The 25,667-nt window shown below is 49.3% G+C and overlaps 2 protein-coding genes across 2 annotated transcripts in view; one reads left to right on the top strand and one right to left on the bottom strand.

The window, feature by feature from the left end:
• Window positions 1-25,667, bottom strand: part of SUSD3 (sushi domain containing 3) — a 401,112-nt gene that overhangs the window by 297,179 nt on the left and 78,266 nt on the right. The window lies entirely within an intron of this gene.
• Window positions 1-25,667, top strand: part of IPPK (inositol-pentakisphosphate 2-kinase) — a 62,629-nt gene that overhangs the window by 1,354 nt on the left and 35,608 nt on the right. Inside the window, exons 2-6 of the mRNA XM_050761554.1 lie at window positions 10,510-10,557; window positions 12,957-13,052; window positions 16,979-17,045; window positions 20,157-20,278; window positions 21,605-21,694. Coding sequence (XP_050617511.1) covers window positions 10,510-10,557; window positions 12,957-13,052; window positions 16,979-17,045; window positions 20,157-20,278; window positions 21,605-21,694 — 423 coding nt within the window. The remainder of the gene's footprint in view (window positions 1-10,509; window positions 10,558-12,956; window positions 13,053-16,978; window positions 17,046-20,156; window positions 20,279-21,604; window positions 21,695-25,667) is intronic.

Below are 25,667 nucleotides of genomic sequence, written 5' to 3'. Positions count from 1 at the left end.
TGATGTAGGCAGTGGAGTCCTGCCTTGCTTCTGTTGTTCCTATGCTGGATGCATTGGTCAGCTGTAGTGTAAGCTGCAAACACCCAGGTAGTCCCCAGGTTGTGCCTTTGGATTTTGTTGCTCTTTAGCACAGGGAACTAAAGAGCAGAGACTATAAGCTTTGCTCAAGATCTTTAGGTGAATTAATAATGGACCAGGCTAACCTGAAGCTGTCGTTCTCTTGTGTAGTCAGCTGTTGGGGAAAGTGAGGGATATTTCCGCTTGAGTCCTGATGTTGGATTACTGTGCCGATCCCCTGAATCCTTTCCCAAAACAAATACTAATCTTCCAATTCCTTGGTAAGATTAGATGTATCTCTGCATTTTAGGTAAACCTAAGGTTTTCTTTAGTGAGGGCTGATATATTAAGTTTCAAAAGTAGTGGCAGATGAAGCAGCAAGTTTCAGGCTTGGAGCAAAAGGACACCCATGTTGAAAGAGCAGAGGCTTTGACACAGTTGCCTCTGGCACTGGGATCCCTCTGCATGTTCCCGACAAGTGCGTGTCCACCCTCTTCCCTGAGTCCACCCCCTTTCCTGAGCAGGCATCTCCAGGGCAGCCTGGCCCTACCCTGTTGCACAGCTCTGATTGTAATGCTTGTTTATTTTTATTTATTTATCTATTTAGAATTGGAGTCTCATTCTGTTGCCCAGGCTGGAGTGCAATGGCGCGATCTCGGCTCACTGCAACCTCTGCCTCCTGGGTTCAAGCAATTATCCTGCCTCAGCCTCCTGAGTAGCTGGGATCACAGGCTTGCGCCACCATGTCCAGCTAATTTTTGTATTTTTAGTAAAGATGAGGTTTCACCATGTTGGCCAGGCTGGTCTCAAACTCCTGACTTCCAGTGATCCACCCACTTCGGCCTCCCAAAGTGCTGGGATTACAGGCATGAGCCACCGCACCAGGTTGATTGTTTATTTTTTCTTTCACCTTTTCAAATTTACCTACAGCCACGAGGCTATTCTAGACCTATACTATTCGTTCTTTTTTTTGAGATGGAGTCTTCCTCTGTCTCCCAGGCAGAGAGAGTGCGGTGGTGCAATCTTGGTTCACTGCAACCTCTGCCTCCTCGGTTCAAGCAATTCATCTGCCTCAGCCTCCCAAGTAGCTGGAATTACAGGCACCTGCCACCATGCCTGGCTGCTTTTTTTGTATTTTTAGTAGAGATGGGGTTTCACCATGTTAGCCAGACTGGTTTCAAACTCCGGACCTCAAATGACCCGCCCGCCTCAGCCTCCCAAAGTGCTGGGATTACAGGCGTGAGCCGCTGTACCCAGCCTCATTCTTTGTTTTAAATCTAAATTTGCTTTACTGTACGCATTCCTGTTTGGTTGTTGTTTTTAGCTCATCATTTGAAATTGAAGATTATCACTGCAGGTAATCTCATGAGAAAATGTTTCCCATCAAGTTAAGGTCAGATGGAGCCTGTGCCTGATATGGTAACCTGAACCAAGCTGAGCCCACCAGCTCTGCCCTGTGGTGTATTTGCTCAGGCTGTGGACCAAGGAGGAGAGAACAATTCCTGGAAGGCAGCTTTTTAGGAACTGTTGAGTTTGAGCAGCGGGTATGTGTCAGTGGGATAGAAGATGGGTGAGGGAGAACAGGAGGAGTCTGTGGTCCTGTGGATGCTGAGCATGCGCCCGGCCTCCCTGCAGCTGGGTGTGGGAGCAGGTGGACCGTGCTACTCTGCTCAACTCCTTAGATCCACCTCATTCAGTCCGAGAGAGAGGGAGGCCTTTGCCCAGTTTTTCCAGGAAAGGAGAGGGTTGCTTTCTCTGAGAGGGCATCAGCTCCTCTCAGAATTGAAATGTCCCTAATGAGTCCTGTGCTGACCCCCATCCCCTCCACCGTGAGAACATGATTCACCTTCAGCCAGCCTGCGCCGGTCCTGCAGGAGCCGAGGGTCTAGGTAAGGAGATCTGCATGGTCATTGGCTGTCCGCACTAGAAGGAGCACAGTGACGTTCTTCCTGCAGTTTGCAAACATGGGATGAGAGAGAGCCTTCTGTACAGCGCAGTACTTGTAGGAAATGAGGCCTGGGGATGGAGGAGCGAGGTGTGGGCTATAGGAGGGTGTGCTCAGGGTGGGCAGGAAGGTAAACAGCAGGCCAGCCATAGAGAGGCATTTAAAGGTGTTCCTGACAGAAGGTGGTTAGCTTCCCCAAGGCCTTTCCACTCAGAGACGGCCCAGGACGATTCTCATTTTGCCTGTCAGTTTGCATACTGCCTCTGGGATGGTTGTGCACCTGAACTTTCCCAGGCGCAGGTAACGATGGTGTTCTCTGCCTTGTGTGGTGTGGACCCTGTGGCATGCTTGAGAGGCTCTCAGCAGCCTGGCATGTTCCCTGGTGGGTGTTTGGAACCTCAGACACTGACCCTGTGGGGGCTCCTTGGTTGGGGGAACTTCTCATCTGGGCAGTTTCCTTGTTGCAGCCTGAAGGTGCAGTACTTGGGCTAGTGACCACATCTCAGGTTAGTGAAGTCCACAGACTGCCCCTTTATGCACTGCCACAGGATTTCTCTCCCGTGTTACGCCTGCACCTGCCTCCTTCACCTTCAGCTTGTTGGTTTTGGCTCAGTGTCCTGTCCTGTGAAGGTCACTTTAGGTTTGGTTTGTCATTCCATCTCCTAGGTGTCTTTAGATCTGGATCGTGCACTTGTCTAGGGCACTGAGCCCCTTCCGGACCACCTCAGCCTTGGGGAGCAGGGGCAGAAGGGGGCCCACTCCTGTCGTGACACTAAGCCATCATGATGTTTTCCTTCTTACTGACAGAGGTGACATGAAAGACTTTGCCATTTAGTTGGCTTACCAGCAAAGAACATTGATCACGTGTGGACAAAGCTGCTCACTTCCAGTTGTTCCAGTTTCGTGACCTTTCTGAGAGTCTGAGAGCTTCAGATCATTTCTGCAAATTGTTTTGGTGCCTGGGGAGTTTTGGTGTCCCTTTGGTACCTGTTTGGTGCCTGGGATATTTGTCCGGGCATTGAAGGTGAAAAGTTGAAGCAGTCAGGTGCCCTCTTACTGTTTCTCTTCTCATCTTGTGTTTTAAGATTTCTGGTCCATAGATCATATATATATACATATACATATGTGTGTGTGTGTGTGTGTATATATACTTTTTTGCCATACAGCATTATTTTGTATATCAAAATTTTAATAATTTAGATGATTATTTTGTAGTGGATGGATTAAGTCATTCATATGAAGACCTGTTTACAATGTTATGTGGAAAAAGCAGGTTACAAAAGAAGATACATAATGTGGTTATAATTACAAAATGATTGGAAGAAAATACATGAAAATGTTCTAAGTGGCTGTGACTGGTAGTATCCTGAATTGCTTTTACTTTTCTTTTGTTTTTTAAGTGTTTTCTAGATTTCCTGCAATGGATAGGTATGATACTCAGGAAAAAGATTAATTTTTAAAAAGTTAATACTCTTTGATTTACTAATTTCTGTTCTGGTAGTCCGTTCTAAGAGATAATTAGAAATGTAAATAAAGATCTTGTACACAAAGATATCCATTACAGAATCACTTAGAACAGGTTAAGTGGAAAGCCATTGTGCAGTCCTGCAGGGCTGTTAACTGGGCCATACTTCCTACTGTGGATGCTGGAAGCACATACATTTATGTTCTCTGTTTTTTTCTGACCATATAACATATGCCAAGCCCTTGGCCGCTCCCTTTTACAATTTTTAGCTGGACCTAGTTGAAATAGTCTTAGCTTTCTGTTACTGCCAGCATTTTGTTTAAACCAGTGATGTATTCTGCATTTGGGATTTTTAATGGCGTTCTGGGCTGACGCAGCTGATGTGGCTTCTTTCCTAGTGAGGTTCCTTCTCGTCTCAGCTGAGCTCATTGGAGAGCTGTGCTTATGGCTCGCTCTTTGTTTATTCCCGTCTTTGTATCTGCAGTTGCGTGGTGAGGTCTGCTTTTTGGTGACTGTCAGCCTGTGACGGTGCCTCTCGTGCACAGGGGTTTGTCGGTTTGGCCTTGGCTCACCTCCTACTTTTACACCTTCTGAGGTGACACAGCCACTTTCCTTCTGCCTTACTGAGCCTCCTTCTTGGTCAGAATTCAGTCAGAGTGAAGCTCCCCAGTGACTTCCTCTGTCTTCTGAGAACTGCTATCCAGGAGGGTGAGAAAAGCATCATTGCTGTGTCTGCAGAGAGCAAGGCTGTGCCTAGGGCCCGGCCACTCCTGCCTTGTTGCCAAGCAGTTGGGAGATCTGAGGGCCAGGGCTTGTTCACACTTCCCTGTGGCCCTCACTATGGGCCTCTAGGCAGCTCTGCTTCCTTTTACAGGTGGCCAGGCTTTCTGTGCCTGTAGGGTCAGCCCCACACACCAGATGTGCCCATCCCCACAGGCCTCCCCATGTTCTGAGTGTTGTGTGCGTGGGTGGCCTCCCCCATGGCCCACACCTGCGCCTGCTTCAGTCCTGCAGAGGACACCATGAGGTCAGGATGGAGTTGCTGAGGCTTGAGAAGGATGTGCCCCATACGGGTTGGACAAGGGGCCAGCACCTACTGCTCCCTGCCCACCGGCTGTCTCCAGTCTGGCCTCCTTGCTCTTGCCTGCAGAGTACTGGGCTCCCATCCTCCACAGGTATCTTGGCAATGTCACATCTTCATCCCATGTCAAATGGGCTTTGGATTTCTGTCTGAGGCCACGCATTCCCAGTGAAGCCAAGCTCACCCTTGGGAGCACCTCCTGTTGGAGCCCAGTACCGTAAGCCCTGCTTCTTGTTCCCTCCATGGTCCTACGCGTACTGGACGTCCCTTTCTGGGTTGCAGAGGTGGACTTCGGCACCTCCTGCCCCCAGTGACTGACGGACCCTGGGCAGCCTTCCTCTGGCTGGGACAGAGCTGGAGCTGGAGCTGCGGGGGTGAGGTGAGGAGGGTGTACAGGGAGGGCAGCCTCTTGGGACTGGACATTTGGGATCCCCCATGGCCCCTGCCTGGGAGTCATCTTCACAGTTCAGGAGAAGCTGGAGCTGAGCGTCGCTTCTAGAAGGCTGGGGCAGCATCCTGAGGGGTGACCCCTGCTGCTGTTCTCTTTTTCTATCTTCCCTTCCCACAAAAGTCGTCTGATCTCAGCTTCAGTTTATCTCCTCAGCCTGATGGAAGACTTGACCTTGGTCCTTGTCCTTTGACCGATCTCTGGAACAGCTGGTTTTGTGAGCGATACCCCTCCAGAGTGAGTCCTCCGTGGGTGACAGGAAAGTCTCTCCTCATCTGTCCTGAGACGCTCTTCTAGTTAGTAGCTTTAATTCCACCCATGAGGTGCCCCTCAGGCTTCCCATTGGCAGGTGTCCCTTTTAATGTATTAGGGTTTTTGTGGCCTTCTATTTTTATTTAACACCAATTGTTGCTTCTCTCTGAAAACATAGAATATCAGAAGGAAGGAAGTGGAAAACACCCAGTATTTGTCTATGAAGAGAACAACTTTTGTTAACACTTTGGCGCACTTTCTTCTAGTCTTTTTCTACTTATTGTCAAGCATCGCTTCGCACCAGGGATGCACTCTGAGAGCTGCATTGTTAGGTGATGATGTCATATGAACACACCTAGATGGTAGAGCCTGCCTCACGCCCAGGCTGTATGGGGCAGCCTGTGGCTCCTAGTCCTCAGTCCTAGTCCTCAGACCCATGCAGCATGGTTCTGGACTGAGTGCTGCAGGCCGTTGGGACACAATGGGAAGTGGGATACAATGGGAATCTAAACGTAGAAACTGTGGTATTATAATCCTATGGGACACACCATTGTTTCATGCAGTCCATCGCTGACCCAAGTGTCGTTATGTGATCCATGACTGTATTTTGCTTTTATTAGGTAGTTAAGAATACTACGTATCTGTTTCTGTTTTGGGATTTTTTTCACTTAATTTTATAGCACAAATATGTAGAAACTCCTCATGCACGTCTTGTAGGATGCTCAGGGGTTCCCAGTGTTGCGTTGGCCGTCCTCGTGGGTGGGTTTTGCCGAAAGTCTTCGTACACACGTCTTTGGGCTTCTGCTGCTCAGGCTGGGCTCTTGGGTGAATCAGGCTCCTTGGCACATGTTGCAAATCGCTTTCCACACGGCCGTGCCGCCTGCCCTCCCGCTGCAGCCCAGGAAGGGATTTTTATCGAAATGCTTTTTGCCACTTTTGTAAGTGACCAGTTGTGTCCCTTAACTTTTTAAATCTTGGGGTTATTTAGTGTGTGTGTATAAATGCATCACTCCTCTTGTTCTTCCTATTGCTTGGTGTTTTTGACTTGTTAAAATCCTTGATTTTCATCGAATTTTCCAAGGCAGTAGCTTCCCTGTTACCAAGAATGAAGGTGCAGCTTGGGCTTTGGTCTAGCATTGCTCTTGTTAAGAAACACCCCAGCCCTCAGACTGCAGAAGTGTCAAGTTCTTCCCTTGCAATCTTAACCCTTTTGCTTCACTTTTTTTTTGTTTTTTGAGAGGGAGTTTGGCTCTTGTTGCCCAGGCTGGAGTGCAATGGTGCAATCTTGGCTCACCGCAACCTCCGCCTGCTGGGTTCAAGCGATTCTGCTTCAGCCTCCCGAGTAGCTGGGATTACAGGCGTGCGTCACCACGCCTGGCTAATTTTGTATTTTTAGTAGAGACAGGGTTTCTCCATGTCGGTCAGGCTGGTCTCGAACTCCCGACCTCAGGTGATCCGCCTGCCTGGGCCTCCCAAAGTACTGGGATTACAGGCATGAGCCACCGTGCCTGGCCCTTTTTCTTCACTTTCAACATTTTATTCTAGACGTTAAGAAGAAGGTAAGCTTCAAATATCTGGTTTCGGATACTTTTTGAAAGAGGAATAGTGTCATTATCTCCGTAGCTGGTAAAGACGTGGTGAGCTGGCAGGAGCTCAGAGCCTGCTGGGGTGTTGGTTCTTGCCCCCTCCTTCATGGGAAGTCCCCCAGGTGGCTGTGTTCACCCCCCTTCCCCAGCCATGGGTGCCCCTTGGACTCATTGTGTCTTTCTGCTAATGAGAGCTGCTATGGTGTGTGTTCACCTGTTTCCTGCCAGCTGCCTGCATGAGGGGAGTAGGGCCCTATGGCCTATGCATTACTGAAGCCCTCAGCCTGGCACATCTTGGGGACCACCCACCTCAGCCAGCCCAGCCTGATCAGGCGCCTCACATGGGGCAGTTGGCATGGGCTGTAGAGGATAGGTGAGCTGAATGTGTCTGAGTTTTGGTATTAATGAAAACTGGCTGATGCTGTGGTTCCCCTGGGGGTGTGTGGGTGGGTAGATTTCTCGTGATAGTTTTTGGATCATAAATGGGTGGGTGGAGAAAGCAGTTTCCCTTGAAATGGACGAATCATTGTATTCAGGTTTCCTTGGTTGGCTGTGGCTCTTGGGCTCCGTAATGGGAAGGGATAGCAGGAGATTTCCCGTGAGTGACAGCAGGGAGGTCAAGCCACTGTGTGTGGATGTGGTGATGGAGGAAATGTGAGGAAGGGGCTGGGAGGGCTGAGCGGGAGGGCCGCTTTGGGCTTCTCTGCCCAGGCTTGGAAGGCTTGTGTCCATGCCCTCTCTTGGGGGCAGCACAGTACCCAATGCCCCCAGCCCCTGCTGGTGACTCAGTAGCAGCGAGGAGCCTGGCCACCGGAAAGACGCTGAGAACCTCCCAGGGTCCAGGCCCTCCTCTAAACTTGGCTTCACCCCACGTGATCTTCCCTCATTCTGTCAACCAGGACTCAGTTGCCCACCTTAGAGGGAGAGACGGCTGGAGATGATGGACTTTAGGAGTGTATCGTGGGCCCTGAAGCACTGGTACTAGCACCTGCTGGCTATTGCAATAATAATTAATAAGTGCTAGCGGGAAGAGTGGTGCTACTTTATTATCCACAAGGACTGAGGCCTAAGGCCTGCAATCATTTAGGCCGACATCTTTTTCTCCTGGGACCTGTGTATGGTTTTTCTTCGTATAGTGCCCTGTTCAACTTATTTTTAAAAAATTTTTCTTCATAAGCCAGATAATGGCTTTCTGAATTATACTTTGAGTAGTTTTGTATGCAATAATCATAGGAAATTTATAATTTCCATTTATAAATAGACAGAAAAGACCAGTTGTTCCCGCCTTTCCTGGCAACAGAGTGGCAGGGAACTTTGGAAAGCTGAGTCCGTATTAGCAGGTGAATGCTGCCAGGGGAGGGGGTCCTATGTTCTTGTAGTTGGCATTTCTCTTCATGGGCCCACTGAGCTCCTTCCTCTGAGGCTACAGTGGGGAATTTCTGCGAAGAGAAAGCTCGTGTGTCTCGGCCTGGCGTCACCCTGCCCAGGACTGCTCAGGACTGCTTTGCTACAAAAGTCCATTGTGCAGCTTATGAGTTATTTCTGTGAGAAACTGAGAGAGGCCTTGCTTTCCTGTAGGTGCCACAGAGCTCTGTGCATGCAGTCTGGCAGGTGAGTAAGCTTGGTCCCTGTGGGTGGCGGGGTTTGCCCTGTGTGAGGGACAGGGTGAGAGCTTGCACCATGGCAGCCTGGGTCAGTTTACACTAATCAGGGATTTAATGTAATATATTTTCTTATTGTGTTGATTTTTTTTTTTTTTTTTTTTTTTTTTTTTTGAGACGGAGTCTAGCTCTGTCGCCCAGGCTGGAGTGCAGTGGCCGGATCTCAGCTCACTGCAAGCTCCGCCTCCCGGGTTTACGCCATTCTCCTGGCTCAGCCTCCCGAGTAGCTGGGACTACAGGCGCCCGCCACCTCGCCTGGCTAGTTTTTTGTATTTTTTAGTAGAGACGGGGTTTCACCGTGTTAACCAGGATGGTCTCGATCTGCTGACCTTGTGATCCGCCCGTCTCGGCCTCCCAAAGTGCTGGGATTACAGGCATGAGCCACCGCGCCTGGCCAATTGTGTTGATTTTCAAGCATGACCCTCAATCACACTTACACATCACTAGCAGGGCATCGCTGAATGCCTGCCATCGGTGGAGAGCTATACTGTGCCTAATTGTTGGAGGGCAGGTCAGGCACACTGAAATAGCACACACCATCATGTGTAGGTGAGGAGCAAACACACTTTTAAGGGAGCGAGCTTCTGGAGAGCTGTCGAGTTGGGACTTCTGTCGATCAACTTCTGCCTTTCCTTAAATTGTGGTGGAATTATAGTTCCGTTAAAATGATCCTTAGCCAGTCGATTCCCATGATTGATTGTTGATGCCTGCCTTCAGCTTGGGAGGGGACAGCGGTAGCATGCATGCCTTGATCTTGGCTTCCCCAGGTCTCAGCTTGGGGCTCAAGGAGGGGACAGCTATCTGCAGCATAGCGAGCCAGGAGCATGGCACTGGCTGGGAACTGGAGCTCAGTCGGAGGAGCCCAGGGGGCCGGGTGCCTGGGATTTAAGAGCAACAACGTACATTGTCTAAATAGGGCTGTGGGGAGCGGGCGGGGGAGTCTGGCTTGGTCTCCATAGGGCCTTTGTTGCTCCTTAGGCATCTTTTGATCTAGAAAATGGCCCTTTCTAAGCCGTCTTCAGTGCAGCCTGCTTCCTCCCTCCTGCTTAGGCTTTGCCCTGTGGCCTCAGCAGGGGTGCTACCCAGGGCGTTGGACCCCCCACCCTTGCACTGCAGCTAGAGCCCCTCCCAGGCGCGTTCTCCTTCGTACATATATATGTTCTTAGAATGTATTTTTTGAACATTTAACAAATTGAAATATTCAAAATAAAGATAAATTAAAAAGAAGTTATCATAATCATTGCTACTTGGAGATGTTGTTAAACTTACGCCGAATGTCCTTTCAGACCTTTTGATGTAGACACATCATACTTATTTTATTTAAACATTTTTATTTTAAAAACTTGAAGTGTAACAAATCTACAGAAAAGTACTCAGATCATGGGTATAGCTTAATTATCACAAAGTAAGCGGACCCGTAATCCTCTGACCAGTCCCTTCTAGAACCTTCCTCGGCAACTATTCATGCACACCCAAGGGGTGGGCACAAGGGGTCAGTGTTACCTGTTTTTTGAGCTTTATATAAATAGAATTACACCCATATGTGTGTGTGTGCACGTGTGTTTCTCTTTTTATGAAAATTGGCTCATTCCATAAGCCCTGTTCGGTAGCTTTTTTCATTTAGCAGTTTGTGATGACCACACGTCTGTGTCTGTAAATACTGATCTTTCTTATCAGTCATTGACTGGTATTACATGGTTTGAAATGTGTGCCACTGTGTTTAAACCATCTCATTGTTGGGCATTTAGGTTATTTCCATTTTATTTCTTTCCTTAAGATCAAGTCCTGGGAGGGGCTGGTGGGTCAGAGGCTGGAGGTTCCTGGTTGTCCCGCTGCCCAGTGTGCCCTCGCTGGGTCCCAGCCCTGGCCTCTCTGCCCTGGGGGCTTCCCAGCCTCCTTGCCGTGGAGCCTCACTGTGGGCTTTGTCCCCTGAGGATGGGACCCCCAAACTGACCGACACCTTGTGCCTTGGCTTTGAGCAAATACTCATCAGATGTGTGTTATTTTCTAACAGCGCTGTGTCGTGCTGCGGTTTCTGAAGTTTCCTCCAAATAGGAAGAAGGTAAGGTGGGTGGGTTTTCACCCAGACATTACATCAATTATTTAAGAAAACTCTGATTTCTTTTTTCCGATGTAGAAATATTGATGCTAATTGTAGGATTCAAAGATGATACAAGCATTCAGTGCAGGAAGTGGTGTGTCCATCATTCCTGATGTAAAACTGACTGGGCCCAGCATGTTGACCTGTGTGTCACTGTGGTAGTCCATGTGGCCCTCAGCCAGGAGCTGCCCTAGCCTGGCACGTAGGTCCTGCTCAGAGGGCCCTGCTTGTGGCGAGGACCCCAGGACCAGGCAACCTTTGCCTTGCCGAGTTCCTTAGCACCTGCTGCCTCAGTTTTCCCATCTGTGGAATTGTATCTATGAAAATAGAGTCTCCAGTGCTGTGGTAGACTGTCTGTGTTAAACATTGCGGTGGAAGGGAGTTGTTAGGTTTCTTTTCTGTGAGTCATCCAAGCAAAATGCCATGGACCACCCGTAAAAAAGCATTGCCCTTTCGTTTTTGACCACTGAGTTGCAACTTGCTGTGCAAATCTCTGTCGGTCCTGGGGTGCATACTGAGTCGCGGAGGCTTCCTGCATTAATGGCCCTTCTCTGCTCCCCATCTGATGTGTGTGGGTCCTGTGAGGGGACACGTGCAGCTGAGCTGGGGGTGAGCTCCTGGACGGTGGCTGTTCCACTGTGGGGCAGGCGGAGGCTGGCTTGGGCGAGGGTAAGGGGGTGATGAGTCACTGCCCCTTGAGGGCTCCTGGGAGATGGCAGGTTGGAGCATCTGAGGTAGAGGTCACAGAAAGGGAGGCCGGGGGGTTGTGGTGGGTGGAGGTGACAGTTGCCGCGTGGGCACAATAGAAAGAGGGGAGAGAGCCATGGGAGAAAGCTGCTGTTGGTGGGGCCACAGTGGGTGTGGGGTCGGGGTGGGCAGGCAGGGGAGGATAGGAAGGCCCCACTGTCTTCCGGTTTCTGCCTCAGCTGCTGAAGAAAAACAGGCCAAGGTGGTTTTGGTTTGTGGAATGCATCCCATGGAAACAAAGTCCCTGTGGCTGCCTCCAGCCTTCTCTGTCTCCTTCTTTGCCGAATTCAGTGGCTGCAGAGCCCAAACCACCCTGACCTTGACTCCCCCAAGGCCTGGCCTCTGTGGACCCTGTCAGATCTGTATCCACAGATGTGAGCGGGGCAGTGTCTGCCAGCAGTTGGCTACATTTCCTCTGTAAATGACATAATGTGACACACTGTGTGATCAGTGGAGACTTGAGTGGTCACTTTTCTGTTGACCAGGGGGTCTTTTTCTTTTTTGAGACAGAGTCTCGCCCTGCCGCCCAGGCTGGAGTGCAGTGGTACGGTCTCGGCTCACCGCAACCTCTGCCTCCAGGGTTCAAGTGATTCTCCTGCCTCAGTCTCCTGAGTAGCTAGGATTACAGGTGCCTGCCACCACGCCTGGCTAATTTTTGTATTTTTAGTAGAAACAGGATTTCACCATGTTGACCAGGCTAGTCTTGAACTCCTGACCTCAGATGATCCGCCTGGCTCGACCTCCCAAAGTGCTGGGATTACAGGTGTGAGCCACTGTGCCTGGCCAGGGTTTTTTTTTTGTCAGAAGCTGTGACCGCAGCTGTACCGGGCTACTGGGTGTGTTCTGGAGTTTTCTGTCAGGCTTAGTTCGGACTGGTTTTGTTGCACAGCCACGGGACACCTGCACGTGCTGTGACCGTGTGGGCAGCAGGTTCTCCAGAGGCTACGGGGGCACAGGGCAACTGCACAGTCCTGGGACCTTCTCAAGCATGAGCCAGGCACTGGGCACCTCCGGGCCTGCCCTGGATGAGCACCCACAAAGGCAGGTGCCCCGCAGGGAGCAGCAAGACTGCCAGGCCAGCCTTTGTGGATGTCTTCCAGGAGCAGCCTACCAGGGGCCCTCTGGGCTTCTCACCTTTGAGACAGGTTGAGGGACATGGGGATGATTTCTATCTCAACCAGTTTCATCACCTTACTGATTCTTTAAGAACCTCTGACTGGGGAAAGAATATTCTACATTTAGAGGCTAAAGAGTAAAATCTCTTTAGAGATTGAGATGTGAGATGTCAGAGGTTTTCAAAGTCACATTCCTTGGAAGGCACGTTTAGGGGCCGCTTTGGGAGAAGGGCAGACGGGAGGCGGCAGCAGTGCGGTCCTCAGACTGCTACCTTCCCAAGTCTGGGCTGGGGAGGGTGGCATGGCTGGGGAGGGACGCTGGTGAGGCGGGGCACTGGAGACCTTCCCCTGGGTCTGAGGGCCGTCACTCGGGTTCTGTCTGTGGCTGGGACGTCCCCTCTGCTTGTGGCAGTCTGTGGTGGTTTTTGCCTCTCCCCTCAAGCAAGGCTCCATCGGGAGGTCCCATCATGAAGGCTTTCTTGTGGTTGTCTCTTACAGACCTCGGAAGAGATATTTCAACACCTGCAGAACATAGTGGACTTTGGCAAAAATGTCATGAAGGAGTTTTTGGGGGAGAACTATGTTCATTGTGGGGTAAGTGCTTTTTATTCATGTCTGAATTCTTGGGTATGTTTTGCGTCAATACTGCCAACTTCCCGGTGATCTTCTGGAACTTTGTGGTTAATGATAACCCGCATCCAGCTAGTCTCCAAGTGTTTCTCATTTGCTGTGCTGGGTGGCAGCGGAGCGGCTACTGCAGTTTCTCTTTCCTAGCTGAGAAGCCTGGGGTTCAGAGGGCCCACATGAGCCCCTGCTGCCCAGGACCCGTCTCTGCTGGCCCCCCTGGAAGCTCCTGCAGGGTGAGGGCTCTTGAGCAGCATCCAGTGCCACTAAGCCTCAAGGAATGGCTTTGCTCTCTGCCCCTGGGCACCTTTGAACACAGGACGCCCAACATGGGAGGGTGGCAGGGCCTGCTGGGGCCGTCCTGGGTGCGGCTCATCACACCCAGGAAGGGCCTTAGCTGCTCAATGAATGTTAAAAGCTGGGGTTTAGAGAAAAGCTGTGGGAGCCTCTGGGTGTTGCCACCTGGGCTGGGATCTGTGGGAATGGGACCAGGGTTGCCAGCCCTGGCTCACCTCTTGCCTGGGGCTGTGCTCTGAGCAGATCTGTGATTTTGAGGCCTGGACAGGCCCCTGGGCCCCACCCTTCTCCAGCCGCTGTGGGCGCGTGACTTTTCTCCAGCCTGTTCACTGCACTGTTGTGGTGTTGGGAGCATTTGGAGGTCCCCTGTTAGGAAGATTCATGCAGTTTTTTCCCCTGGGCATATCCCTTGGACGGTTCTGTGCTGTGACCAGTTTTCTCCTTGAGGAAGGAACATTCTTAGAGGTGAGATCCACCAGAAGCCTCTGTGACCGGAAGACTCATGTGGTGATGGCCCTTGTTGGCCAGGGGCATGGGATTAGACTCGAGGTCCCTTGGCTACCTGGTGGAGTGAGCGTTGGGGACTGCTCTGAGGGAGGGGACAGGACGGGGAGCATTTCCAGCAATCAGCAGTCTGACTTTGGGTTTGTCCTCAGTGGGAAGGGTCACAGTAAATGAACCCACAGCAAACAGGGCTCAACCCACAAGGCCGCCTGTGAGTGCATTTCCTCCGCCTTAAGATACCGACAAAGTGAAGCAGAGCTTGTTTGCGCTGCAGGTGAATGTGTCCCAGTAGGACGCCGCTGGGCTCTGGAGCAGTGGGAAAGTGGGCAGAGCCCATTTCAGGCTGACGATGTCCCCCTCAGGGTGGCTGCGTCTGCAGGGCCACACAGGGCCACGTGAGGGAAGAACAGAGGTATGGGCGAGTTGGGCAAAGCGCAGCGTTTCCCTCCTGCTGGCTGTGAGGCAAGATACAACCAGCCCTGTGATGACAGAGACAGGGACAGCCACACCCTGGCTCCTGGCCCTGCCCGGTGGGTGTGACGCTGGTCTGAGCCTATCTCCAGTGCTGGGTCTGGGAGCTGGAGAGTTTAGGAAACGGGGAAGGAGCAGAAGCTGCTTGTCTTGTTCCTCCACTGTTGCTACTTACATACTGGAGGAACCTGAAGGCTCGGAAGTTCCAGCTTGCTGCTGCTGTGGGCCAAATCCTGGTGACGTTGGACGCTCTCTGGCGCCAGCCTCAGCTCTGCTGGAACCTCACATGCTGACAGTTAGTTCTGTGCTGTGGCCCAGTTTTCAGGCAGGGGACATGAGGAGTGAAGGGACAGCCAGGCTGGCGGCTCCTTGTCCTTCTGAGCAGTTGTCCCTTTGCCATTTAGAGGGTGACGCCTGGAGGTCCTCCCACATCTCAGCACCCAGGTTACAGGAGTTCTGTGGGAATTCCAGGGGACAGTCCAGGAGGGGACTTCTGTGGGCTTTCCCTCTGGTCCTCTTAGGTGAATGCCTTGTGCAGGAGCTGGTTGGTGCGTCCTCACATGGTTGGATGGTGGTGTGGTCCACACTTGCCAATGTAGTTGGACTTGTAAGAGGATGCTTACTGTCAGTATTTGTTTGTCTTCTATCTTGCTCTGTCACCCAGGCTGGAGTGCAGTGATGCGATCATGGCTCACTGCAGCCTCGACCTCCCAGACTCAAGTGATTCTCCTGTCTCAGACCCCCACCCGAGTAGCTGGGACTACTGGTGTGCACCACCACACCCAGCTAATTTTAGGTTTTTTTTTTTTTTTTTTTTTTTTTTTTTTTGTGGGAACTGGGTTTCACCATGTTGGGCATGCTGGTCTTGAACTCTTGGGCTCAAGTGATCAGCCTGCCTTGTCCTCCCAAAGTGCTGGGATTATAGGTGTGAGCCACTGTACCAGGCCAGCATTTTATTTTGACTTTAAACACAGATATGCTTATTATAAAATCAATGATTTACAGCTGTTGGAAATAAACCCAGGTCTGCTTTTCACCTGGGTGACTGTGAGTTCAGGCCGTGCGTGGGCAGACAGTGGTGTGGAGGGTCATTGCCCTGTATGTGGACCTGAGACCTGCGTGGCTGCTGTGTCTCCCAGTAGTATGTGCTGTGGGGTGGGGGCCAAGGCAGAGTGAGGGCCTCGTGTGGTTCTGGGCGATGGTTCTCACACGCGAGGCATCCAGAGTCAGCATCCAGAGTCGGCATCCACGCCTTTTGTGCTTTTGCTTTCTTTGAAGTGGAGCCAGAACTTGGACTTCCTGGAGATAATCCAGTTTACGAATTTTTTTTTGTTTTTGTTTTTGTTTCTGTTTTTGAGACAGTCTCGCTCTGTCGCCCGGGCTGGAGTGGCGTGATCTCAGCTCACTGCAGCCTCCGCCTCCCGGGTTCAAGCAATTCTCCTGCCTCAGCCTCCTGAGTAGCTGGGACTATAGGCGTGCGCCACCACACCCGGCTAATTTTGTATTTTTGGGAGAGATGTGGTTTCACCATGTTGGTCAGGCTGGTCTCGAACTCCTGACCTTGTGATCCACCTGCCTTGACCTCCCAAAGTGCTGGGATTACAGGCGTGAGCCAACGCGCTCATCCTCAATTTACAAATTTTCGAATGTTTACATTCCCCACTCTTGTCCATTGTGTCACCTTACCTAATTCTGTACTAAGTTTATAATAAGTCACATTTTGTTGGTTTATAACATGTTTAGGTAAATGACAAATCGCAAGTGAAACTGGCGCAGCTGACTGGGAGTGGATAGGGTGGTGGTGGAGGGGCATGGGTGTGACGGCGCAGGGTGGGGAAGGCATGGTCTCTGTGGGCAGGATCCCACCGTTCTTAGCCTAGTAGATCTCCTGTGTCCCTTTGGGACTTTTTCAGAAGTCGCAATTCTGCCACTCTAGAAACACGAGAGGATGGGGAGATGGTAAGCAATGTGGCTTAAATAAAAACCTTTCATCTGGGAAACTGCATAGAAGAGCCATGTGGAGGACAATGCTGGTTATGCCGCATCCTCCAGGGCTGAGGAGGCACAGGCCACCTTCCTGAAATAAGTGATTCTTCAGATGCTGAGCTGCTCCTCAGGTGGAAGCGTGAGGTCCTCAGGTCGTCTGAGTGGTCAGTAAGGGTCTTCCATGTTGTCTAAGAACTGCTGTGGGTCCATAAATGCTGTGAAGACTAGAAAGGGGCTCGGAAGGGGTGCTTGGTGGCGAGAGACACTGACCTTGAGGCTGGTCACCACCGTGGGCCCCGCCATTCTGAGAGCTGACCACCGATTGCAGTGAAATGTTCGTGTCTCTGTTTAACCTGGACATGTCTTGAAAATAATAGAGCAGCTTTTATTCCCAAAACCTGCACACTGATTTTTTTAAGCAGTAAACTTTAAAAAATATTACAAATTACACATAATTTTTTTTTTTTTTTTTTTTTTTTTTTTTTTTTTTTTTTTTTTTTGAGACGGAGTCACATGCCCAGGCTGGAGTGCATAAAAACCTACAGCTCAACTAGCCTCCTTTTAGGCCTGCATTTCTGTGGCATTGTGTTCATGTCATTGTGCAATTCACCCTGAGAATTTTGTGTGTTTTCTTACAGGAAGTCGTTCAGCTACCTTTAGAGTTTGTGAAACAGCTTTGTTTAAAGATACAATCTGAAAGACCAGGTAAGGGTGTTTAACTTACAAATATTGTTTGTAATTTAAAATATTCCATTTGAAATGATTGTCCATGTTAGGTATATGCAGTTTTCAGTAATTCTTTTCTTTTTTTTTTTTTTTTTTTTTTTTGAGCTGGAGTCTTGCTCTGTCACCCAGGCTGGAGTGCAGTGGTGTGATCTTGGCTCACTGCAAGCTCCACCTCCCAGGTTCACACCATTCTCCTGCCTCAGCCTCCTGAGTAGCTGGGACTACAGGCGCCCACCACCATGCCCAGCTAATTTTTTGTATTTTTAGTAGAGACAGGGTTTTATTGTGTTAACCAGGATGGTCTCGATCTCCTGATCTCATGATCCGCCCACCTTGGCCTCCCAAAGTGCTGGGATTACAGGTGTGAGCCACCACGCCCAGCCAATTTTCAGTAATTCTTTTGCCAGAAACTTCATTATCAGGGACAGAAATCCTGGGAGCTCATGGTTACAATTTTCTGTATCAGGAAACCAGAGCACTGCACAGAATATGTGATGAAGAACCAGTAAAGGCAGGTGCGGTGGCTCTCGCCTATAATCCCAGCACTTTGGGAGACTGAGGCGGGCACATCACCTGAGGTCAGGAGTTTGAGACCAGCCTGACTAACATGGTGAAACACTTTCTCTACTAAAAAAAAAAAATACATATATATGTATGTATGTATATATGTGTATATATGTATATATATGTGTGTATATATGTTTGTATGTATATGTGTGTGTATATGTGTGTGTGTGTGTGTATATATATATATGCAAAAATTAGCTGGGCGTAGTGGCGGGCGCCTGTAATCCCAGCTACTCGGGAGGTTGAGGCAGGAGAATCACTGGAACCTGGGAGGCAGAGATTTCAGTTAGCTGAGATCACGCCACTGTACTCCAACCCCAGGTGACAGAGCAAGACTCCGTCTCAAACAAACAAACAAGAAAGAACCAATTAATACCACAGAAAAAAGCATGAGGGAAGAGCTGGAGGTGGAGGGTCTGGGGCAGACTTAAGAAAGGGAAAGGTTCCCAGAGGCCTGGGAGAGGCAAAAGGAAACTGAGGTGACCTGAGCTTCAGGAGGGAGGGCCTGGCCCAGGAGGGTCTGCAGCCCTGGAAGCTGCCCCCAACCGGAGTCTAGGCTAGGTCCATGTCCTTCTGAGGAACAGGGAATCTAGGGGCCTTCTGTGGCATCACCTTCCCCATCCTCATGCTGTCCTTCCCCAATCCCCTCCCATCCCTTAGCCTCTCCCTTTCTCCTCCATCCCCACCCACTCCCTTTTCTGCACTTGCTGATGGCCTTACGGACAGGAACCAGGTCAAAGGTTTTTTTTTCAATCAGTGATCAAAGAGATAAATTTCATGAGTTGAGGGTGGAAATGCCTCTGCCCAGAGCACAGCCAGGCAATGAGGGTGTGGAATTGGCCAGTATAAAATTTTTTCCTGATTTGATTTGGAAAATGGAAGCAACCGTTCTGTGGGTCTGCAGTCTCTGGCTGGAGCAGGGAGGAATGGGCTGCACACTGCAGGAAAGGCTGAGGAGGCGGGAAGGCCACAGGACAGTGGCTAGGCTCCAGTTCTTCCTCTCAGTGAATGCGGTCTGAGCCCGGCTCCAGGGTGCTCTGCTGCTCAGCCTGCCATTTCATAACAACCATGGGAGGTTTATCACGCCAGTGATAAGAACCAGACTTGGAGTAAGGCTCATTATGTTAAAGGAGGAAAGCCTGTCCCTGGGGTGCCTGGAGCCCAGGCTTGTTTGGTTCTGTACATACCACGGCTTCCAGCAGATTTGGTGCTGGGGAAATATTGGAGCACTGGGGACTGGGAAGGGCCTAGATGTGAAAGAAGGTAGAGCCTGCAGCCCCGTCCTCTTCAAGTTCCTGGGCTAAGGGTGTTGTGGAATTAGGGGACCATCCCCAAGACCACCCTCAGGATTGATAATATGCTAGAAGGACCAACAGAACTCACTGTTTTACTCATGGTTATGGTTTATTACAGGAAAAGGATAAAGATGGAACCAGACAAGGGGAGAGGTGCAGGGGTGGGGTCCGGGAGAGACCTGGCATGAGCTTCTGGGTCCTCTCCCTAGGGGTGGTGTGGGCAGTATTCACTCTCCCATCGACTATGTGTGACACACTCGTGGAGTGTGCCCACCAGGCTGGTGTCCAGAGTTTTCATTGGGGCTCAGGCACATCGACATGGCTGACCATCCGTGTGGCTGACTGCAGTCTCCAGCCCCTCCATAGCTTGAACCGATACCACAAGGCCTGAAACTACCCCCTACATAAACCACGTTATTTTTTTTTTTTTTTTTTTCTTTTTTTTTTTTTTTGAGATGGAGTCTTAACTCCGTCGCCAGGCTGGAGTGCAGTGGTGCGCGATCTGGGCTCACTGCAACCCCCTCTGCCTCTCTGGTTCAAGCGATTCTCCTGCCTCAGCCTCCCGAGTACCTGGGACTACAGGCGCCTGCCACCACGCCCAGTTAATTTTTTGTATTTTTAGTAGAGACGGGGTTTCACTATGTTGGCCAGGATGGTCTCTATCTCTTGACCTCATGATCTGCCCACCTTGGCCTCCCAAAGTGTTGGGTGTTGGGATTACAGGCGTGAGCCACCGTGCCCACCTTTTTTTTTATTTTCTTTCTTTTTTTTTTTTTTTTTTTGAGATAGTCTCGCTCTGTTGCCCAGGCTGGAGTGCAGTAGCACGATCTCGGCTCACCACAACCTCCGTCTCCAGGGTTCAAGCAATTCTGTTTCAGCCTCCCAAGTAGCTGCTACCATAGGCACATGCCACCATGCCTGGCTAATTTTTGTATTTTTAGTAGAGACGGGGTTTCACTATGTTGGCCAGGCTAGTCTTGAACTCGTGACCTCGTGATCCACCTGCCTCGGCCTCCCAAAGTGCTGGGATAACAGGTGTGAGCCACCGTGCCTGGCCTTAACCATGTTGTTACTCTTGGTGTTCCACAATCTCCAGGGAAACATGAGGTTTTCATCAGGCACAGAGATGCCCCCTGGAACCAGGGACAAGGTGGGGCGTGTTTTGGGCAGGGATCATCTCATCTCTCTCACTGACTTTGCTCTGTATGACCCTTGCTCTGTTTTCCAGAGTCTCGCTGTGACAAGGACCTGGACACTCTCAGTGGTTACGCTATGTGCCTTCCCAATTTAACCAGACTTCAAACCTACCGCTTTGCAGAGCACCGGCCCATTCTGTGTGTAGAGATTAAGGTGACCTGTCGAGGGGCAGATGGTGTGGGTAAGGGGGAAAGGTCAGTCCTGGGCAGTGAGTCTGAGAGTCCTGTGCCTTGGGTTCCAGTTCCCACTGAAGTGAGTGGTAGGCACTCTCGGCTCCTGGAAACTCCACTTGCTTCTCTCCTTCCACAGCCCCCGCCTGCATTCTGGTTCCTGCCAGGGCTCCCAGACCCCAGGTTCAGGCTCATTCCTGGTAGTTCATGACAGGAGACCTCACCCACCCTGCGTGCCGGGGCTAAAATAAGCCCTGGTCGAGGGTCACCCACCCTGTATGCCTGGGCTACAACAAGCCCTGGTTGTGGGTCACCAGAGGGAAGCGTGTTGGGTCCCCCCACCCCGTTTTGCTCAGAGGGCATGGCTTGCCATGGTCCCCTGGGGCCTTCCTCTGTGCCCCTCCCTGCTGGCCATGCCTGCTTGGTGCTTGGCTGCTGTTTGCTGTGCTGCAGGAGCCCCATCCGCAGGTTGCCCTCTAGACTGGGAAGCTCCCCGTGTCCTGCTCAGGACGGATTTTCCTGGAGGCACAAAGGCCAGTGTGATCCTCAGAGGCACTGGTGTGTCATGGCCAGGAGTCCTGAAATTCTGTGGTGCCAGGTAGTGGGGGCTGCTTGGGCCAGGGGCCCCCTTGCTTCAGCTCTCTGCTGCCCACGTCAGGGGTGGCTGTCAGAGTCCCTCAGGAAGCTGCCTCACACGTGCCTCCTCCAACTCAAAGGCCGTGATTTCTGGGTCACACTCCTGGCCTGAGCTCATGCCTCCTGATCCTCCTCACTTGTGGGTGGATGTTCTGCTTCCCCAGCCACCATCTCCAGTGCCCAAGGCTCAGTGCAGGCCTGTGTGTTGTGTATGCTCAGAGGCTGCAGCTTTTAGAGGGCATGGGGCTTCCTTGACCTTCTGGGAGCCTAGCAGCTATCAGATGGGCCCCTGTCGGGCCATGTGCTAGTGTCAGCGGGAACAATGGTTCTGCTTCTTGGAGCTGGGAGTCCTGGGTCCATCTCTTCTAGAGTCTTGCAGTGACATTCTTGAATAAAAGCACAAAGCTACTGTGTGTTGTGCTTGTGTTGCGCTAGTGTAGGGCGCCGCTGACCCTCCCCAGTGAGCGTTCCGGCTGTGGGTCCTCTAGCAGAGATGTTTGTGTGATCTGATGCAGGAAGTGTTGTTCCCACTGGGAGGTGCAAATGAAAACAGCTTCTGGGGCCATTTATGCGTAATTATCTTGCTGCACTCATTATCTTGTAGTCAGTGATATGTCTATTTAGAGGTACGTGATTTCTTCCTAAATGTTTTTTCTCCTTATTTATTTTACAGCCAAAATGTGGGTTTATTCCTTTCTCGAGTGATGTCACGCATGAGATGAAGCATAAGGTCTGTCGTTACTGCATGCACCAGCACCTCAAGGTGAGGAGAGCCAACGCCCAGCCGTGGGCTACTCTAGCTGCATGCCGGGGATCTGGGCTGAGGCATGGGCACACACAGTTTTCAGAAGAGTAAAAGAAAATGCGGATATTTTTAGTTGACATTTCATTTCACAAAGTGATTCATGTTCACCTTTTTTATTTTTTAAATTTGGAGACAGGGTCTCTGTCACCCTGTCAGGCTGGAGTGCAGTGATGGAATCATACTCACTGCAGCCTCCACCTCCTGGACTCAAGCAGTCCACCTGCCTTGGCCTCCCAAAGTGCTGGTGTGAGCCACTGCACCCGGCCTGTGTTCGCCAGATTCACTCTTTTTAAAATATATAATTCAGTGGTTTTAGTCTCTTCACAAGGTCGTGCAATCATCACTTCTATCTAGTTGCTGACATTTTTATCACTTCAAAGCAAGATATCTTCCTCTTTCTATATTAATCTGGCATATTACATTGGTTTTTGCATGTTGGACTAACCTTGCATTTCTGGTACAAATCCCAGTTGCTCATGGTGTATGATACTTTTATATGCTGCTGAATTGAGTTTGCTAGGTTTTGCTGAGGGTTTTTGAATGATAAGGGATGTTGGTGTGTAGTTTTCTAGTGATACCTTCTCTGACTTTGGTACTAGGGTAATAACTGGCTTCATGGAATGAGTTAGGAATTATTTTTTTTTCACTCTCCAGTTTTTTGAAAGAGTTTCAGTATTGGTATTGATTCTTCTTGAAATGTTTGGTAGAATTCACTAGTGAAGGCATTTTGTCCTGGGATTTTCTTTGTTAGAAGATTTTTGATTACTGATTCAGTCTCTTGTTACCAATCTGTTGAGATTCTCTATTTCTTGAGTGGGTTTTTTGGTAATTGTGTGTTACTAGGAATTTGTCCATTTCCATCTAATTTGTTGGCATACAGGTCAGTAGTAGTGTCCCCTTCTTCATATCTGAATTTAGTAATTTGGTTTCTGTCTTTCCTTGGTCTAGCCAAAGGATTGTGTCGTATTTGTTGATCTTTTCAAAGAAACAACTTTTGGTTTTGTTCATTTTTCTGCTCACTCTCCCCCATTTTCTATTTCATTTGTCTTCACTTTAATCTTCACTGTTTCCTTCCCTGTGCTTGGATTGGGCTTAGTGTGTTATTTTTTTTCTAGCTTTATTTATTTATTTATTTATTTATTTATTTATTTATTTATTTATTTTTGAGATGGAGTCTCACTGTGTCGCCCAGGCTGGAGTGCAGTGAGTATCTGGGACTACAGGCGCCCGCCACCACGCCCGACTAACTTTTTGTATTTTTAGTAGAGATGGGGTTTCACCGTGTTAGCCAGGATGGTCTTGATCTCCTGACCTTGTGATCCGCCCGCCTTGGCCTCCCAGAGCGCTGGGATTACAGGCGTGAGCCACTGTGCCTGGCCTCTAGCTTTTTATTGTAGAAAGTTAGGTTATTCATTTAAGATCATTCTTTTAATAAATCTTTAACTGCTTTCTCTTCATCCCATAAATTTTGGTATGTTGTGTTTTCATTTTATCTTAATTCATTCTCTGATTTCTCTTTTGCTTTCTTCTTTGACCCATTGATAATTAGGAGTGTTTACTTTTTACATATTTGTGAGTCAAATTTCCTTTTGTTACTGATTTCTAGTTTCATTTCACTGTGTTTGGAGAATATTGTTTGCACGATTTCACTCTTAAAATGTATTGAGACTTGTTTGGTGGTTTAACGTAAGGTTCTTCCTCAAGACTGTTCCATGTTTGCTTGGGCAGAGTGTGTAGCCTGCTGTTGCTGGGTGGAGTTTTCTATAGGTGTGTTAGGTCTGGTTGGTTCATAGTGTTGTTCAAGCCTTCATTCTTGTTGATTTTCTATCTCATTGCTCTGAGTATTAATTTAACATAATAACCTCAACAGTCTAGTTCAGGTTCATACCAACTCCATTTCAATCATAGACAAAAGCTTTGCTCCTCTAAAGCCTTGCTCCCTCCCCCAACCTTTGTGCTGTTACTGGGATACAAATTGGATGTTTCTACATCATGTTCTGGTTGATACAGATTTGTATCAACCTTATGCAGTTGTCTCTTAAATTATATAGAGAAACAAGAATTACAAAATGTGTTTATATCCTCTTTTATATTTGCCTAGGTAGTTACCTTTACTGATGCTCTTTGTTTCTTCCTGTGGATTTTAGTTACTATCTAGTATCCTTTATTTCAGCCGAAAGGACCCCCTTTAGTAATTCTTGTAAGATAGGTTTGCTAGCAATAAATTCTTTTAGTTACAGTTTATTTGGGCAATGTCTTAATTTCTTCTTCATTTTCAAAGGATAGTCTTGGGAGATCTAGAATTCTTGGATGGCAGTCTTTCTTTTAGCACCGAGGATATGTCATGATCCTGCCTCCTCCTGGCCTGCATGGTTTCTAATGAGGAATCAGCTGTTAATCTTAGGGAAGGTGCTTTGTATGGATGAGCCACTTCTCCCTTTCTGCTTTTTAAGATTCTCTCTTTGTCTTTGTCCTGTGACAGTTTGATTCTGGTGTGTCTAGCTGTAGATCTCTTGGTCTCTATCCTAAAATTCAACCATTTTCTCTTCTGCCTACTCAAGTCTGTTCTTGAGCCCCTCTAGTTACTTTTTCATTTTAGTTACTGTACTTTTCAACTAAAGAATTTCTTTCTTTCTTTTTTTTCTTTTTAGACAGGGTCTTGCTCTGTCACCCAGAGTGGACTGCAGTGGCATGAACATGACTCACTGCAGCCTGACCCCTGAACTCAGGCCATCTTCCTGCCTCAGCCCCCACCGAGCTGGGACTACAGGCACACCCCACCGTATCCAACTAGTTTTTGAATTTTTTGTAGGACAGGGTTTCACCATGTTGCCCAGGCTGGTCTCGAATGCCTCAGCTTGGGCAGTGTGTCTACCTTGGCCTCCCAAAATGCTGGGATTATAGGCGTGAGCCACCATGCCCGGCCAGAATTTCTTTTTGGTTCCTTTTTATAATTTCTACCTCTCTATTGATATTCTCTATTTGTTAAGACATTGTTCTCCTTGTTGCTTTTAGTTCTTTGTCCCTAGTTTCCTTTAGCTCTAAGCGTATTTAAAATAGTTGATTGAAGTCTTTGTCTAGTAAGTCCAGTGTCTGGGCTTCCTCAGGGGCAGCCTCGTGATTGTCTTTTTTCTTGTATATGGGCAGTACTTTCTTGTTTCTTTGCGTCTTTTGTGATGATAGGTTGAAAGTGGGCATTTGAAATAATATAATGTGGCCCCTCTGGAATTAGATTCTACTCCCTCTCCAGGATTTTTTATTGCTGCTGCTTGTAGTTGTTACTGTTTGTTTAGGGACTTCTCTGCGCTAAGTTTGTGAAGTCTGTGTTCGTCGTCATATGTGGCCAGTAAAGTCTGCTCAGTTAGCTTAGTGGGCAGTGAGTGGGTCCATAGATGTTTTCTTAACTGGCAGGCATTCCAGAATGAGGAAGTCTCCTAGTCTTTGCTGCGGGGCTCTGTTTGTGTCTTGGGCCCACTCAGTACTCACTAGGGTGTTTGATAACTTTGCCTTTGCCCTTCACTTCCCCGGAGCCTCAGATCAGCTCAAGTGAGAGCTTAGGGCCTTCTCCGTTCTTTTCTGGGTCTTTGCATGACTTTCTAGATTCCTAGGTGTATGTTGGAGCTTTCAGAGTTTCTATGTACATCTCGTTACTCAGCTTTTTCTTTTTGGCTTTGGTTAGCCTATTGTTTGCCCTTTTATTCACCTTCCAAGGAAACCATGAAGTTAAACAATTGCCTCTAAACGTTTTCGACACATGCCGGCAGTTAAAAGGCCTCCTGCACGGGTGAGTTCTGAGCCAGGTCAGTGAAGACAGCCTTGCAAGCGTGATCTTTCCGGGAATCCAGAGACAGGTCAAATAGTGATTGTCAGAGAACGAGGCTTTGGAGATGTCCTGCCCTCATCTGCGCCCTCTGTGGCTGTTGGGCAGCTG

The sequence above is a fragment of the Macaca thibetana genome, chromosome 15 (assembly GCF_024542745.1).
Source record: "Macaca thibetana thibetana isolate TM-01 chromosome 15, ASM2454274v1, whole genome shotgun sequence".
Taxonomy (NCBI): Eukaryota; Metazoa; Chordata; class Mammalia; order Primates; family Cercopithecidae; genus Macaca; species Macaca thibetana.
This window is presented reverse-complemented; position numbering and strand designations above follow the sequence as displayed.